Here is an 18,407-nt window from a genome sequence, read left to right on the forward strand (position 1 = left end):
CATAAATGAAACCATAGAACCAAACACCTTGGATTGTTCATGCTTCTGTAGATGAAGCAAAGCTGATCAGGGGCCTGAAAAACGCAGACTAAAATGCAGCAAGACCTGCAGAAAAATAACAGCAAAAGCAAATTTTGTGAACATAGCCTAAGATTATTGATTGAATTTTTTCTCCTTTTATCAGAATTTATACATTTTAGTCTATTTTTCAACAGCAACTAGATGTATAGTTATAGGTTAGGGCCAGGCAATTAATCAAATCAACTCAATTAATTCACCATTGGAGGTTGACAAGATTTTTTCGGTCACCATTGAAGGTCATTTATTGGAGTGCTAAGCAAAACATGTGCAAGACAAATGCACGATTAAATTTAATTTAAATCTTGCATTTGTCTTGCACATGTTTTGACTAGGAGGAAAGATGCGTATAAAATTCAGTTATGCTTCCTAAATTTACATTATATAAATCTTTATTAGGTAGCAAACATAAAAACCTAGAGAGACTCGTGTCTGCCTCCTACTTAACAATATGCTTACCTGAATAGCTAGATGGAAATCAGCGGTACTGTTCACGATGGTTCCCAATGTTGATTTTTAAAGACAGCTTGCATCATTGTCCCCTGCCCGTTGTATCCAATTGATAACAGCGAGAGCAGGCAGCAAATGATGAGATTATTTATCAGCTGCTGCCTGCACTAAAAAAAAAAATAAAAATTACGTGGGGTTCCCCTGTAATTTTGATAGTAAAGCAAAACTGACAGCTGCAGACTGCAGCTCTCAGCTTTAGCAAGGTTGGTTATAAATAATAGAGGGGTCCCTACAAAAATTTTTGTAATTATTTAAATAAACAATAATAAAAAATAGGAGTTCCCCATAATTTTTGATAACCAGCCAAGCAAAAGCAGACAGCTGGGGTTGGTATTCTCAGGCTGGCAAGGGGGCGTGTATCCTGGCTCCCCAGTGTAAACATTACCACTGATTCCCAGGCGCTGGTACGTGTCACACTGATGACACACAGGTGTCATCTGTGTGTCATCAGTGTGCAAGTATGTGGGACGTTTCACGGCCCATGCTGCTGTAAAAAAAAACGCACGTTAGCATGTTTTGCCCACTGACACATGACATGTGCACAGAAGCATTCACCTGAATGGGTCTACCTGTGTAAGTGTCTCAGGTACACATAAAAACTGTCACCTCACCTACCATACACACTGACATCTGAAAGAGCCCTTCATGTCAGCCTCCAGGTGGCAACATATGCTTATCATTTCTGTTACCCTCAATGAAGCACCTGAGAAATTTTCAGACAGTAAAAAAAAAAATATACCATTATCCAATATTGTTAAGGTTTACAGAAGAGAAAAAGTCCCATTTAGTTCTTGGATTATAAATTTAGCATAAATGTTTTCACCTATTATGCTGTATTGTAGAGTCACTGAGTTATTAGCATAGTAGCTCTCCTAGAAGTAACTCCATTTTGGAAACTGCATCACTCAAGCTATTTATGGATTTTGAAGAGTGGCAATTGTAATTTTTCCAATGATATGTTATATTAGTGGCCAATATTGTGACCAAATTGGGCCACTGCAAAATTCCAGCCAATTGGGTAGTTTTTCCTGGTGGTTTTGTATGGTTTATATGTGGCCCTAATCTGTGGGCTTAACATACAGCATGACAAGTCTCAGAAATAAAATTTCATGCCTAATTTGGGGATTTACAATACATTGACAAACAAATGCAGAACATTAAGACTGATCGCTTGGACACGAAGAAATCATGAGAATGAGGGTCAGAATTCCATGAACTGGGCCCAGCAAAGTCCAGTCTTGATGTAGTGGAGGTGAGCATACTAGACCAACCCCAGAACGGATATCCATACCTCTTCTATATCATTGTCAGACTCTGGCAGCAACAATTAAGTCGTTGAATAGCAGCAATCAGAGGTATCTAGAGGCATCTCCGTAAGCTGCTGGTAGAAGAAAGTGCTAGCTATATAAAGCTAAGCACGACATGTATACCTGCACATGAAAAGGGGTTAATCCTACTATCACAGGTTTATTACAATTCAATATTATAACTGACAGATTTACAAAAATATAAAACCTAGCAGTTGCTGCCGTTGCCAAGGTCTAAAATGGCTGCAGTAAATAGCAACTATTGATCACTGCAGTTACAGGGTAAAATAGTCGTGATTAAACCAGATTCAGTCTCTGCCATTGCAGATGAAGCTCAGCCTTAGGTCGGCGATACACTACCGTAGAACACGGGCGCGTGCTATGCAAGAAAGCATGGCATAGCACTCCGACCAGTGTTAATCTATGGGGCAGCTCACATTCACTGATATATATATACACACACACACACACACACACACACACACACACACACACACACACACACATACATATATACTAGATGGAGGCCTGATGCTATTGCATCGGTAGGGCGGTAATGTCACAATGCGGGCAGGCTTTGCAGCGTTGAGAATCTCTCCCCCATGTGCTCACCCACCCATGTCAAATTAATTGGGACAAAGCATTTAAGTAAAATCGTAAGCTGGTTATCAGGCAGTGATTAAAACCAGTTTTAACTGCTTTTAACAGGCACTCACACCTGTTCAAAGCAGTTAAAACTGGCTTGAATCACTGACTGGTAACCAACTTACGATTTTACTTAAAAAAAATGCTTTGTCCCAATTCATTTTCACAGCACTGTATTGTTCATGTTCATCAGCTTCATCAGCATCCACAGAATCATCGCTTGTATATAAAATGTACTCGCCACTTATTCTATCCGTTATTTGAGAGTTGAGAAGGTGTACAATTTCATTTTTTGGACAGAGTATTGCATGTGATGTTGCAGTGTTAACACTTTCTTTGTCATTGACATTTATGGTAATGTTTTGTCCAAAGATGTCGGTCACTAAACAGCCAGTGGACAGCATGTCAGGAGGAATTTCTATGACATCATCTCCAAGGTTGTGTTCATTTGACAGCTCACCATTTCGAAGTTTAAGCAACCAACTGCTGTATTCAAGATCACTGGACCGCATGTTATTTAATAGCGGCAGTCTTGTAAACTTTTTCCATTGTTTTGAATATTTAACACAGCAATCTACAATTTCTGTTTTTTGTGGCATTAGCAAGTACAGGAAGGCATTGTCTGAAGTCTCCTCCAAGAACAAAAACTTTACCTCCAAAGGGTACTTGATTTTTTTTTAGCAACTTGTGTTGTCATGAAATCACGTGTAAGTCTATCGATGACATTCAAAGCATGGTTTTGTGCCATTGTGCACTCATCAGTGATAAAAAGTTTAGCGTGTTGTAACTTTTTGGCAGCGTTGTTCTCACTTTTAAACCTGGAAACAGAAGTTTCATTCATAGGAATTGGTATGCCATAGAGAGAGTGCATTGCTTGTCCTCCTCCTTTAGCAAGTTAGCTGCTATTCCTGTTGTGGCTGCAGGTGAGACAACGTCTGCTTGTCCTCATACATAATGCATGAGTAGATGGTATAGATAGGTTTTTCCACTGCCACCAGGGCCACAAGCACTTAGGTGTTAATGTGGTATCTTGTAAAGCTTGAACTACGGCCTCATAGGCAAAACGTTGCTCCTGATTCAGAGTTTCTTTCATCTCTGCAGCCCTTGTTAACTCATATTCCTTATCATAGTCATCTTGAGGTTGACTTTCTTGTTTGCTGGTCGTGGTAAATTGAAATCACCAAAAGACTTCCCATGGATTATCAGCACATCTTGCACATCTTTCATAGCATACCCTTCACAATTGCTGCAATCTTCTGTGTTATTGTGGTATCTATGACAGTCTTTAAAAAATGTTCCTTAAACTCATTCCACAACTCTAGGGGATTAGTAGGTGGGCCGAAAACACAAATGTAAGCAAACATTTCCTGAAGTTGTGTAAGCATATTCAGAATGGAGGCATCTATTATAGTATTTTTCCAGAGTGTCATCTATTAATAATCCTAGTGCTAATGCAGCATCTTTAAATGTTTGATGTGTAACAACATTTACGAATTTAATACTGTCAAAACTTGTTGCGCCTTTTACATGCAGTAGTAAGAAACATAAATGATATCGTTCTTGGTCTTTTACACTAACTGTATACATTCTTCCAATTACTTTTAAGCTTTGTTGCTTTCTGGGTTCCCATGTGCCTTGTTTCCAAACTGTGCTCAGGAATTTCTCGGTAACAATATTGATGTGAATTTAGGTCGATCTTATTAAGGTTGGAGTACACCATTATGTGGAATTGTTATGGAGCTTATGTTGAATGTTGTCAATGGGAAAGCCTTCATGAAAATATAGTGGCTGAGAGTTAGGCAGGTGTACTGAATGATGGCATGAGATTTTATGCATTGGATAAGCAAATATTCTCCAAGCAGCTTCTGGTGCACTGACGTATCTCGAATCGACAAATTGGTTTGATTCATTATGCTTGATGTCTCTTTGAGCTATTTCAATATTAGCTTTGTCGTGTCCTTTATACACATGTTTAAACAAATATTTAACACTTTGAATAGATGCACAAATTTCCACATTAATATGGCAGTTGTATTTTTTGAGAAAATATGGGTTATATGGTCAACCCAGGAAGTATCAATTGTCTTTGAATGATGATTGCATGTTCTTCCAATGTTTCTCCGGTAACTTGGATAGCCGTCCTTTTCTTTGACAGTATATTCTTGATATTTTTTTGGGAAACCTTTGGTACACTTCCCATTATCCATACATGGAGAGTTAGGATTGGCTTCTCCACAGGGACCATGAATCATGCTTTTAATAACAATGTTGTGGAGCTGAGGGTATTTTGTTTCATCAGGAATTTCTGCCCATACTATGTTGTCCATGTCCTCTTCATTTCTTATTTCTGAATTGCTTTCCAGGATTATTAAAATATGTGCATGTGGAAGACCGTGCTTTTGAAACTCGATGACATGAACGGCTGCGGTGACCTCTCCAAATAAGCCATTGTTGATGTCGGCTAATAGCGCTCAACATGTTGCCACGGTTCTAAATTTTCTGTTATTTCAGTCCACTTGGGATTACATGTCATGGTGACAAACAGAACTGGTCGACCAGGATGGATGAACACAAAACTTAAGCACATGCTAAAAAGGAAGAAAGAAATGTTTATAAAATGGAAAGAGGGAGGCATATCTAAAGAAGAATATAATGCTGTCTGCAGAACCTGCAGGGCACAAATCAGATTAGCTAAGGCTGACAATGAATTGAGGCTTGCAAGAGAAGTCAAAAGCAATCATAAAGGATTTTGGGGATATGTCAAAAGTAAAAGAAAAGTCAAAGATGCTATAGGATTTTTACAGGATGAAAATGATGAAATGGTAAGACAGGATGTTGAGAAGGCTGAACTTTTAAATTCCTATTTTGCATCTGTTTTCTCTCAGAAAGGAAATGTAACATCAACTGTTCTTCACTGTCCTATTAAGGGAATAGAAGAATCCAGGATATCTATAAACAGAAATATAGTGAGGAAACACTTAGCTAACCTAAATGAATTCAAGTCTCCAGGTCCAGATGAATTACACCCCAGAGTACTGAAGGAGATAGCAGAAGAAATTTTTGAACCGCTCTCCATAATCTTTGAAAATTCATGGAGAACTGAAGAAGTCCCAGAAGACTGGAAAAGAGCAAACGTTGTTCCTATCGTCAAAAAGGGGAAGGTGGACCCAGGCAACTATAGGCCGGTGAGTCTGACTTCTATACCAGTAAAGATCTTTGAACAAATTATTAAATAACATGTATGTAAGTACTTGGATAAGAATGAAGTGATTAAACAGAGTCAGCATGGGTTTGTAACTAATAAGTCATGTCAGACTAACTTAATTTCCTTCTATGACAGAATCACTGACTGGGTGGATCAGGGAAATGCTGTAGATATAGTGTATCTTGACTTCAGCAAAGCATTTGACAAAGTATGTCACACAATCCTTATTGAAAAAATGACTAAGTATGGAATGGACAAGGCAACTGTTAGGTGGATTCATAACTGGCTTAGTGATCGGACCTAAAGAGTGGTCGTAAATGGCTGCACATCCAGTTGGAAGAATGTCTCAAGTGGGGTACCACAGGGCTCTGTCCTGGGCCCTGTATTGTTCAACATCTTTATCAATGATTTAGATGAAGGAATTGAGGGTAAACTGATTAAATTTGCTGATGACGTAGGAGGGATTGCTAATACTAGACAATTTGCTCATTGGCGTAGGAGGGATTGCTAATACTAGAGAAGAGAGAGAGAAGATTCAAAAAGATTTAAAAATAAATAAATAAACTGGAGCAATGGGCAGCAACTAACAGAATGCATTTTTCCCTGTTAAAAACCAAAGTACTACATCTGGGCAATAAAAATGAAAAAAGCATATACATAAAATGGGAGGAATAGGGCTAAGCAACATCATATGTGAAAAAGACTTGGGTATACTAATAGATCACAGACTGAATATGAGTCAGCAGTGTGATGCAGCAGCAAAAAAGGCAAATGCAATTCTAGGATGTAATAACGGAAGCATACAGTCTAGATCACGTGAAGTCATTATTGCCCTCTACTGCTCTTTGGTCAGACCTCATCTGGAATATTGTGTTCAGTTTTGGGCACCACATTTTAAAAAAGACATCAACAAACTGGAGCAAGTTCAGAAAAGAGCGACCAGAATGGTGACCGGTCTGCAAACCCTGTCTTATGAGGAAAGGTTGCAGGATTTGGGAATTTTTAGCTTGCAAAAGAGGAGACTGAGAGGAGACTTAACTGTCTACAAATATCTAAAGGGCTGTCACATTGTAGAAGGATCATCTTTATTCTCATTTGCACAAGGAAACACTAGAAGCAATGGGATAAAACTGAATGGGAGGAGACACAGTTTAGATATTAGGAAAAACTTTTTGACAGTTAGAGTGATCAATGAGTGGAACAGGCTGCCACGAGAGGTGGTGAGTTCTCTTCAATAGAAGTCTTCAAACAGAGGCTGGACAGATATCTGTCTGGGATGATTTAGGGAATCCTGCTTTGAGCAGGGGTTTGGACCAGATGGCCTAGGAGGTCCCTTCCAACTCTACGATTCTATGAGCATACTTTGTTACTATACACATAGCATCCTGGTAGCGCTGTTGCATATTTCTTGGACTGCCTTCAAAAGATGAAGGCAATATTACTGTCTTTCCAATTGGCATGCCCTTTTCAATAGATTTTTTTTAGTAAATGTTATGAAAGAGACAGTAATCATCCACTATTAAATCTTTCTGGTGCATTCTGATGTAATGTAAACGATTTACCTGTATTTTGACATATGGATCATCCAAATATTGCTGTGTAAGTTTTCCACCATTGAATAGTTGATTAAATCCCTTCCTGACCGATAATACAAAGCTATAGTACTGAAGTTGGGTTATTCTTCAGGCACTATTTCCCTGTTGTTTTAGACAGTCATGCCAGCCTTGGTCTCCATAAGGGAAAAATATAGGATACAGCAGAGCATCCAACTTGCTACGGAGAATGCTGATACATTGTTTTTGGAGCCAGAGGGTTGCGTGGATCAGGTTTTAAATGGATTAATATGTCACTATTGAAAGGAGGCTCACCATCTTCATTCTGAAAGACAACTGCCACTTCACTCACTGTTGGGTTGTTGTATCGCCTTGGATCTTGAGTCCAATCTTGCTTAATAGCTATTGTGATGGTTGGCATGACGGTTCCATTTTGATGAGCTTTGATCTGGTCTTCTTGTTCAACGTCGCATATCATTTGATAGGCAGCAGCGAATGGATTGATAGCTTGCAGCTGCTCAGCGATAATGTTCATCAATGTAAGATGACATTTTTCCTTTTCTTTTATTTTGAGTCTGAGTTCATTTGCGTCGGCGATATCCAGTATATAAAGTTGAGCAAATTTTGTTTGGTCTTCCTCTGTTGGATGTAGTGTGCCTATTCGATGATGTTCCATGTATGTGAAAACAGTATGGGTCATATCCAAGTGGTGGTGAAATACTTGCTCCCATGGAGGAAAAAGCAAAAGAGCTGTTGATACTACAAATATTGCCCATGAAATTTTTGCTGAATTCATTTTCTCCTGTCATCAACTTTTTGAATTCTTCTGGATACTGGAGTATTGGTATATGGACTTTCCCCATCTGACAGCACTGCATAAATTTTCCTTCAGAAGGCATCTCAGCTCCAAAATTCAACATTATTTGCTTGTAGTTGAAGTTCGTGTCTTTCTTTTTCTATGTGGCTTGTTTGCCGGTGAATGTTTATTTGTCGTTGGTGTTGTAGTCACACTTGTCTATGGCTTTGTGTTTCAGCTTGTCGCTGTAGATGGTGTGCTTCTGCATTTTGTGACAGTCTCCTTGCTGCGGCCAATGGACATTTTTCCTGATGTAGCTTGTGTTGGGATAATGCATTGTTAGTTAACCCCACACATCTTGTAGTTGTAGACTCAACGGTGAGGTGTGCTGGTTGTGATGGGTCATCTTGCAGGCATGGTATTGCTGCTGAGACTGCAGATTTTTGTTTGCGGCGCTCTTGGTGACCAATGGCATCTTGTGATAATCTAATGACTTTTGCATCAGGGGACTCATCTGCTTGACGCCTACGCTTATATGCATTGTATTTGTCACAGCGATGCTGTTGTTCATCAGGAGTCTCAATTGCGCGTTATTGTCTTTTGTGTTGGGCATTTGCTGCTTTCCTTTCTTTGTCATTGGCGCACTTTTTAGGAAGAGCCATGTTGGCGATGATAGCTGCAGTTTAAGGAAACCTAAATTAGCCCAGGTGGTTTAGCTGTGTGTTTGTGTTGGTTGGCGAGTCCGTGACACGCTATTACGTGTATTTTTAGGTACAGTGACACACTGTAAAGTGTATTTTTTATATCCAGTGACCCGCTGTAACTTGTATTTTTTAGGTCCAGTGACACGCTGTAACGTGTATTTTTTTCGGTCTAGTGACACGCTGTAATGTGTATTATTTAGGTCCAGCGACACGCTGTAACATGTATTTTTTAGGTCCAGTGACACACCGTAATGTGTATTTTTTAGGTCCCAGTGACACGCTGTAACGTGTATTATTTTAGGTCCAGTGACACGCTGTAACGTATATTATTTAGGTCTAGTGACACGCTGTAACGTGTATTTTTTGGGTCCAGTGACTGGCTGTAACGTGTATTTGTTAGCTACAGCAACACACTTTAACGTGTACTTTTTAGGTCCAGTGACACGTTGTAATGTTTTTGTTTTATTCAAATTTTCACCGAATTTTCATTTTAATTCATGCTAATTTTCACTGATGTAGTCGAGTCTAATCTTCACTGATTCAGAGGCTGCTGGCAGGCTTCCAGTGCCTTACTGCATCTGTCTAACAATAACAAAAAACAAGAACAAAAGCAGTCACTGAGTCCAAAAGAAAATAAAAGGATATCATTTATTGAATAAATACATATAGAAGAGACAGACAAACTGCAAAGGTGAGGCTAAACGATGGAAATAGATGCAATCCAATAAAAATGCCCAAGGAGAACTGGACACAAGTGCAGATCGACACTCAGAGAATATGTATCAAGGTGTTTGCTGAATGTACCACATAATATGCATTTTATGGGTGGAAAACATATTTAATTAATTTCCTGGATGTAACTATTTGTAAGGATAGCAGTGGGAATGTATATACGGATATCTTCCGTAAGCCCACCTCCACAAATACACTACTACATGCTTCCTCCTGTCACCCCCGCCATATGGTGTCCTCAATACCAGTGGGACAGTTTCTCCATATCCGTAGGATATGCTCCAATGATATGCATTTGGAGAGGCGGGCGGAGGAATTGAAAATGCGTTTTTATGAACGTGGTTACAGCAGACGAGTCGTGAAAAAGGCCTATCATAGAGCAAAACATTCTATACGTAATAGTCTGCTGTATGGCCAACATCATGATAAACCAGAGGGTGGTAATCAGTGTAGATTTGTCACCACTTTCCATCCGTATGCTGATAGGGTGCGATCAGCACTAACCAAGGCCTGGCCTATTCTACAGGTGGATCCGATAGTTGGGAAATTTGTTCCCAAACATCCTCTGATTACGTTTAGACGTGCCAGGAATTTACAGGATTTCCTAACTAAAAGCCATTATGTGGGACAGCAACCCAGGACATTTTTGGATAATTTCTCTGCTGAGGGTGGTTGTACTCCGTGTGGTCGCTGTGTTGCATGTCCCAACGTGGATAGATGTAGTGACTTCCGTAACTCAAGTGACACGAGAAAATTCAAAATTAAAAAGCGGATTACGTGTACCACTCGTTATGTAATATACTTCGCAAGTTGCCCGTGTGGGCTGATCTACGTTGGGATGACGACGAGACAGTTTAAGGTTCGCATTCGTGAACATGTCTTGGGCATTCAAGCTGCTGCGAACCACACGGATGAGACCACCCTCAAAACGATTCCTAGACATTTTAAAGCCTTTCATTGTTGTGACAGCACACTTCTTAGGGTTTGGGGGATTAATGCCCTGAATATCAATATTAGGGGGGTAATCTTACTAAACGCCTGGGACAGTTGGAATCTCGTTGGATCTGGACCTTGGAGACCATTCAACCGTTGGGTCTCAATGAAAATATTAGTTTTGCGCCATTTCTAGTCACCTTTGCACTGTGTTTTGATGCTATCCCACATTTTTTTTTTATATTCTGATTTTAATTGTTTCTTTTTTTTTTTTTGTTGTTTAGTTATGTGTGCTGTTCTATCCATTGCTGTCTGTTCCGGATTTTTGGATGTTCGTAATCGTCATCGCCTTACGTGTGCCGCCCTTTCTTTTGGATCTACCATCAGCGATATAATGAACATTATAGTTAAAAAAATTGTCTATTTTTTCGAATGTGTGCCTTTCGCACGCATTTGGTATGTGTGCTGGTTATGCGCATCATTTTTTTGAATATAATGCTATCTATATTGACCCGACATTTCCATAATTTATATTGGTCTTTCCATTACTTAGGCTATTTTCTATAAGGACCTTTACAAAATGCACTTGTGGGTGTTGATTATATGTATGTTTGTATATGTGTTTCTGTATGCATTTTATTACTGATATGTATTGTGGATTCTTTTGTTACAATATATTTTATATTACTATTTGTTTATATAGATATTGTTATTTTTGTGGATTATATAGATTCCTTTACCTGGGGTGGTCTGTGTGGTGTGTTATTCTTACATACTTTACTTCCATCCCTAGGTATGACCAATGTATGTCTATATTTATATGCATGCATATAACACTGTATACGTCTTTTCGGTGTTTGTATTGGCGTTTATGTTCATATGATCATACACCCTCTTTGATACTTATGTGCTTATAGGTTCCCTTGTTGATGTGATGCAGTGGTCCTATATTAGTTTAATCTATATATACCAGCACTCTGTGTGTCCTTCGTGATTCTTTTTGCTATATTGATATGTCTTGTATCCACATTGTTATATATATATATATATATATATATATATATATATATGTGTGTGTGCCAGCATTTGTAATGACCGTCTTAGACTTTCCACTAATGGCGCATGCGCTCTGAGGTCGCTGTGTCTGTCGCTGTGTGTCTCGGCTGTGCGTCGGCCTCCGGATCACGTGGGCCCCCACGTGTTTCCGGTTCCCGGCGGCCTGCTGGAGCGCGAGGGGTGAGACGCAGGTGACGTCATCGTATGACGCTTCCGGGTGACTGGCTATTTAAGCCACATACTCTGCCCTAGTTGTATGCCCCTTGAGGAAGGCGTTATTGGCCGAAACGCACGTCGGGGTAGGCGGACTGATCCTGTGCAGCATCTCACTCCTTTAGGGTATGTTTTGAGGTTTTTTGTTCTTACTCTTTTACATGTGGGTACTCCCCGTTTATTATGGCCATGGGGGCATTCCCCTTTTGGGGTTCTTATGCTATACCCATGCTGAATATATATTGCTAGAGGGATGGCCACTGTAGCCTAAAAATTAAATATGTTTTCCACCCATAAGATACATATTATGTGGTACATTCAGCAAAGACCTTGATACATATTCTCTGAGTGTCGATCTGCACTTGTGTCCAGTTCTCCTTGGGCATTTTTATTGGAATGCATCTATTTCCATCGTTTAGCCTCACCTTTGCAGTTTGTCTCTTCTATATGTATTTATTCAATAAATGATATCCTTTTATTTTCTTTTGGACTCAGTGACTGCTTTTGTTCTTGTTTTTTGTTATGCTTTTTGCAGTTGTTCAATATTTGTCCTAATCGTGGGTGATGATTTTTGTATTTACACTTCGATATTATTAGATTACACCCATTATGTTCATCTAAAATTTTGTTCATATCTGTCTAACAATGACATGCTGTTCCGCAGTTCATAAATAAACAGATAAATCAACTGCGCATGCGCTCCCTGGGATCGCGCATGCGCAGTTAATGTGACCGGCCACCGTAACAAGTCACACAGGCGCAGTGAATCATTTTGCTATGTCTGCCCAGCAGGGAGGGTGCCCCTGTGGTCTGGATCCCAGTGGCGGCCTGCATCCCAGCGGTGGGGAGGGGTCCTTGCGGCGGGGGAGTCCCAGCTGCAGGGGGTCCGTTGGTGACCCGCTGGTGGTATTGCGCAAGGGGCTGATACCACCAGCGGTTGCCATATTGGAACATCCATTACTTGGGTGTTCCAACATGGCGATCGGCGTACTTCCGGTCGGCGCGGTGAGGACGTCCGGACGGAAGTGGATGACTGACAATTTTAGGCAATTATGTAAATATATATTATATATATATATATATATATACACACACACACATATATATATATATATATATATATATACACACATACATACATACATGCGCACACACACATAGATAGAGATATATATATATATATATATATATATATCTATATCTATCTCTCTATCTCTAATATATAAAGCTCAAGTGTGTGTATGTATGTATGTATGTATGTATGTATGTATGTGTGTAAGTCCGGGATTGGCATCCGCACCGTCGCAGCTACAGCCACAAAATTTGGCACAGTCACACGTCTGGACCCCAAGAGTGTCCTAGGCTATGTTGTGAGGTGAAATTTTAACCTCGCGCGTTCCAATTTACCAAACAATTTTGTCCCTATCTACATAATGGGGAAAAAGTGTGTGCGTATATCAAGCCCCGCCCCTCATTATGATGTCATAATGGTTGACTATGGGATGGAGGATGTGTGATGGGTATATGGGCACTGGACTATGGAATGGAGGATATGTATGACTGGTATATGGGCACAGGACTATGGGATGGATGATGTGTGATGGCTATATGGGCACTGGACTATGGGATGGAGGATATGTATGACGGGTATATGGGCACGGGACTATGGGATGGAGGATATGTATGATGGGTATATGGGCATGGGACTATGAGATGAAGGATGTGTGATGGGTATATGGGCACTCGACTATGGGATGGCGAATATGTATAATGGGTATATGGGCATGGGACTATGGGATGGAGGATGTGTGATGGGTATATGGGCACTCGACTATGGGATGGAGGATAGGTATGTTGGGCATATGGGCACGGGACTATGGGATGGAGGATAATTATAATTTGTTATAACTATCCACAGTTAGTTACTATGCCCGGGCAGCGCCGGGCTCTTCAGCTAATATATATATATATACGGTAGAGCAGGGACCAATCAGGGGGAGGTCACCTTGCCATGGTTGATGGGCTTACATGAATTGGCCAATTTGTGCACTAAGAACCTTCATTTTCATCTTACTGCAAGGTTAAAAAAAATTTTTGAAAAAAAAAAAATATATTTTTGAGGATTATCTAAATGTTTTAATCTTTAATGTTTTTCTGTGTTTTCACATGGCCTAGATTCATGCACATGTGCTGCTGTATGCTTTTTGTCTATATTGTGCAGTTTTTGCAGCGTGCACATGTTCACACTAGGAGGTGCTAGTCGGTTTTTTTTTCTGTCTATTTAGTTGCTGGATGCTAGCTTTCTCCAGTTCTTGCACCCCTCCCACTGGCCTTGCAGGTGGGCGCAATCAACTCTACCAGCCCATAAATTGTAGTCTTAGCCCGGTAGTGACATGTTTGTCCAAAATTGTAGGCTGGTGGCCCAGAAGTGGCTTATGTACGGTAGAGCAGGGACCCATCAGGGGGAGGTCACCTTGCCGTGGTTGATGGGCTTACATGAATTGACCAATTTGTGCACTAAGAACCTTCATTTTCATCTTACTGTAAGATTACAAAAAACTTAAAAAAAAATATATATATTTTTGAGGATTATTATCTAAATTGAATGGTTTTAACGTTTTACTGTGTTTTGACATGGCCTAGACTCATGCACATGTGCTGCTATTTTTTTTGTCTATATTGTGCAGTTTTTGCAGCGTGCACATGTTCACACTAGGAGGTGCTGGTCATTTTTTTCCTGGATAGATAGATAGATAGATAGATAGATAGATAGATAGATAGATAGAAGAAAAGCCGGCAATTCATCTACCGTGTAATGTAAAATCATTGGCGAGAACAGATGGATTACATACAGTAAATACAAATAGAATCGGTAGATATACATATGTCTGTGACAAGTAAAATTAGTAAAGTGTGTGCAGCTTACTGTACATGTATTTAATTATTTATTGAAAAAAAAAAAAATGGAGTGGGCTCCCGTGCAATTTTCGTAACCAGTAGAGGGAAATCCGACGGCTGGAGGCTGATGTTTATAGCCTGGGAAAGGGGTAAAACGCATGGAGCTTCCCAGGCTATTAATATCAGCTCACAATTGTATACTTAGCCTTTACTGGCTATTAAAACGAGTCAGGGTCCCACTATCTCAATATATAAATCTGAATGTGTGTGTGTGTGTGTGTATCACTAACCAATCATGAAGCAGCAGTGTGGGACGCAGTTGCAGAGCAGGGCTGAGGACGGATACAGCAGGACAGTGCATGGAGAGCGGGACTGTGAGGAAGACAGTCTTCAGGACAGGGGCCGAATAGTGCCGGCACCCTCCCAGCCCTGTCCCAGCTCAGTCGGCGCTCCCTGTCGCCGACTGCGCTATGCCCCTCTCCCCTGCAGCTTCCCGGCCTAAATTTAGTCCCCGGCTTCTACTGCGGCCTACCACAGTGCTAGGCCACGCCCCCCACAGGCCACCCAATCACATGCGCTGCAGCTCCGCTCTAGCTCTGCTCACTCCACCCAAACGAACAATCTGCGCACCTCTCTCCTGGTCCCGGCGTGTGGTGCATGGAGAGCGGGGCTGTGGAGGAAGGAAGACAGCGGGGCTGTATTATAGAGGGAGAGAGCGGGAGAGCAGGGCTGTGAAGGAAGAGAACGGGGCTGTAGACGGAGAGAGCTGGAGAGCAGGGCTCTGAAGGAAGAGAACGGGGCTGTGGATGGGGAGAGCAGGGCTGTGAAGGAAGAGAACGGGGCTGTGGACAGAGAGCGGGAGAGCAGGGCTGTGAAGGAAGAAAACGGGACTGTGGACGGGGAGAGCAGGGCTGTGAAGGAAGAGAACGGGGCTGTGGAGGGAGAGAGCGGGAGAGCAGAGCTATGGACGAAGAGACCGGGGCTGTGGAGGGACACCGGGACATGGATGTAGAGCGCGGCTGCGGAGGGATAGAACAGGATGGCGGGAGGAGAGTGGGGATGTTAAGGAAGACAGCGGGACCCACAGTTAGGTACTATGCCTGAGCAACGCTGGGCTTTTCAGCTAGTAATTAATAACCAGCAAAGGCTATGCAGGCTGCTGCGGGCTGATATTAATAGCCTAAGGCGGGGCTATGGATACTGGGCCCCCAAGGCTAAAAACATCAGTTCTCATTCACCCCAAAAAAGGCGCATTTTTAAGATGCTCCAATTCTGGCACTTAGCCTCAGTATCCATAATTTTAATAGCCTGGGAAGCTCCATGGGAATTACCCCCTTCTCAGGCTATAAACAGTGGACCCCAGCCGTCGACTTTCCCTCTGCTGGTTAGGAAAATTGCGAGGGAGTCCACGCCATTTTTTTCCCCAAAATAATCTTTTACTAAACACATGTACAGTAAAGCTGAACACACAATGTACTAGTTTTGTCACAGACATCTCTATATATACCTATTCTATTTGTATTTACTGTATGTAATCCATCTATCCTGTCATTCTGATTTTATATATATATATATATATATATATATATATATATATATATATATATATACTGTACTTACGGTAAAATCAGAATGACAGGATAGAATAGATGGATTACATACAGTAAATAGAATTACTGATTACTGTACGTTATCCATCTATCCTGTCATTCTGATTTTACATATATATATATATGTTTAGTTTGTCTGATTTTTCTCTTTATATGTTTATTTTTGAGTAAAATGTAAATTGCTTTTATTCTATAAACTACTGACAACATGTCTCCGAATTTCCAAGCACTAAATTTTGTATTTATTTCTAAAAAAAAAAGAGAAATGGTCAAAATAACAAAAAATGCAGTGCTTGAAGACCACAAATAATGCTAAGAAAACAAGTTGATTATCATTTAGAAACAACTATACTAATGTTTTAACTCGGGAAGAGTTCAGAAATAAATATTTTGTGGAATAACCATCATTAGGGATAAAATCATGAATGTGTGTTTTGTTTGGCTGTTTTATTGCAGAAGGGAACAAGATTACCTTTCAAATGGTGTATCGTGTGTTTGTGGGGCGAAGTAATCAGCGAAAAAGCAGTGCATGTTTACAAATGTGTTGGTAGTGTGCTTTGGGGTACTGTGGTGTCACCTGCAGGTCATTTTTCCTTACTGCAGGTTTATGAAAATTAATGTTTAAACTGTATTTTGTGATCAAATCGTGGATGCGTGGTTTGGCTATTTTTGTGCTGAAGAGGCAAGTTTACCTTTCAAATGGTGTATTTTTTGTGTGTGTGTGCAGTATGAACGGGGATACAAAGGAATCACTGAAAAACAGTGTTTAGAAAAAATAGAATAGAGAAATTATATATATATATATATATACATATATATATATATATATACACATATATATACACACACATATATATTTATATACACACATTAAAAAAAAAAAAGGGCAGCACTACCAAAATTATACAATTGGTGCAAAACCTATTCAGCAATGTCCAAACAACCGAGTTAATAAAATAAAAAAATAGGCAGCACTCCAAATTAAATGTGAAAGAAATGAAGTGGATACTTTACTGATCCTCAGGTGGCCACCTGAGGATCAGTAAAGTATCCACTTTTTTCACATTTAATTTGGAGTGCTGCCTATTTTTTTATTTTATATATGTATGTATGTGTGCGCGTGTGTGTGTGTGTGTGTTTAGAAGAATATTTCCTTTGAAAATGATGTGTAAATGACACGGAGAATTGTTCTATGTAAAAGCTCATGTTAAAATCGCATTGCAATCGGATAGCAATCATACTGCATTCGGATGTAAATCAGATGCTAGATGTGAAAAATTGGATTGTACTTGCATGACATTGCATTACACTTGTGTGACTCTCGGCAGGACAGACTCAGACTGATTTTTCATACATTTAGTGTAAAGGCCCCTTTATATTTAGCGATCCGACCCGGTCAGGATCGCTGGTGCATCGTTAAATGATCGCTAGTGAGCTGTCACACAGGCAGACCTAACAGCGATGCAGCAGCGACGCAGCGCACGATACTCACCTTTCACACACAGCGATCCTGACATCCTCCCGCCCGCCTCCACGCGTCGCTCGTCGGCGCCAGCAGGAAGCGCCCGACGAGAAATGGAGTCGGACATTCTCGCGCGATCAGCGATGGACAGCGGGGGAGCCGGTCGGAGGCAAGTATCACACATAGCGATATTGCTAGCGATATCACTATAACGTCACAAAATCGGTGACGTGCTAGCGATATCGCTATGTGTAAAACCCCCTTTACTCCAGCCTTACACTCCAGTTGGATCCAGCTTCCAATTTGCTCAGCTCCTGACACCATATCATTTTATGGAGTAAATGAGCCATTAGCCATCATGGGCAGGGAAGACATTAAACAGTACGCTATATCAACTGGATAGAACTTACCTGACAGATAGGCAACTTTCTCTTTTAGTATAGGCAATACTTCTATAGCTTTCAAGATATCATTTCTTTGAGTTCCTATGAGAAAAATAAGAGGTAAACTTAAAATCCATTGTCCTTATTAAAGTTTTTTTTTATCTCTTTATCAGATAGAGCACTTTCAGGAGGGAAAAAAAAAGATGCCACCTTCGAATTTGTTATAAAACAGTACTTTATTTTACTTTCAAGATACAAAATGTCCCCAATTCATCAACTTGTTTAAGATAAGATAAGATAATCCTTTAATCGTCCCACCATG

General features: G+C 40.4%; 1 protein-coding gene across 1 annotated transcript in view; it reads right to left on the bottom strand.

The window, feature by feature from the left end:
- Positions 1-18,407, bottom strand: part of TRIO (trio Rho guanine nucleotide exchange factor) — a 2,342,529-nt gene that overhangs the window by 2,208,851 nt on the left and 115,271 nt on the right. The window contains 1 exon segment of the mRNA XM_073555735.1: positions 18,113-18,187. Coding sequence (XP_073411836.1) covers positions 18,113-18,187 — 75 coding nt within the window.

This window comes from Dendrobates tinctorius, unplaced genomic scaffold (assembly GCF_039654945.1).
Source record: "Dendrobates tinctorius isolate UK_male_01 unplaced genomic scaffold, ASM3965494v1 ptg000229l, whole genome shotgun sequence".
Taxonomy (NCBI): domain Eukaryota; kingdom Metazoa; phylum Chordata; class Amphibia; order Anura; family Dendrobatidae; genus Dendrobates; species Dendrobates tinctorius.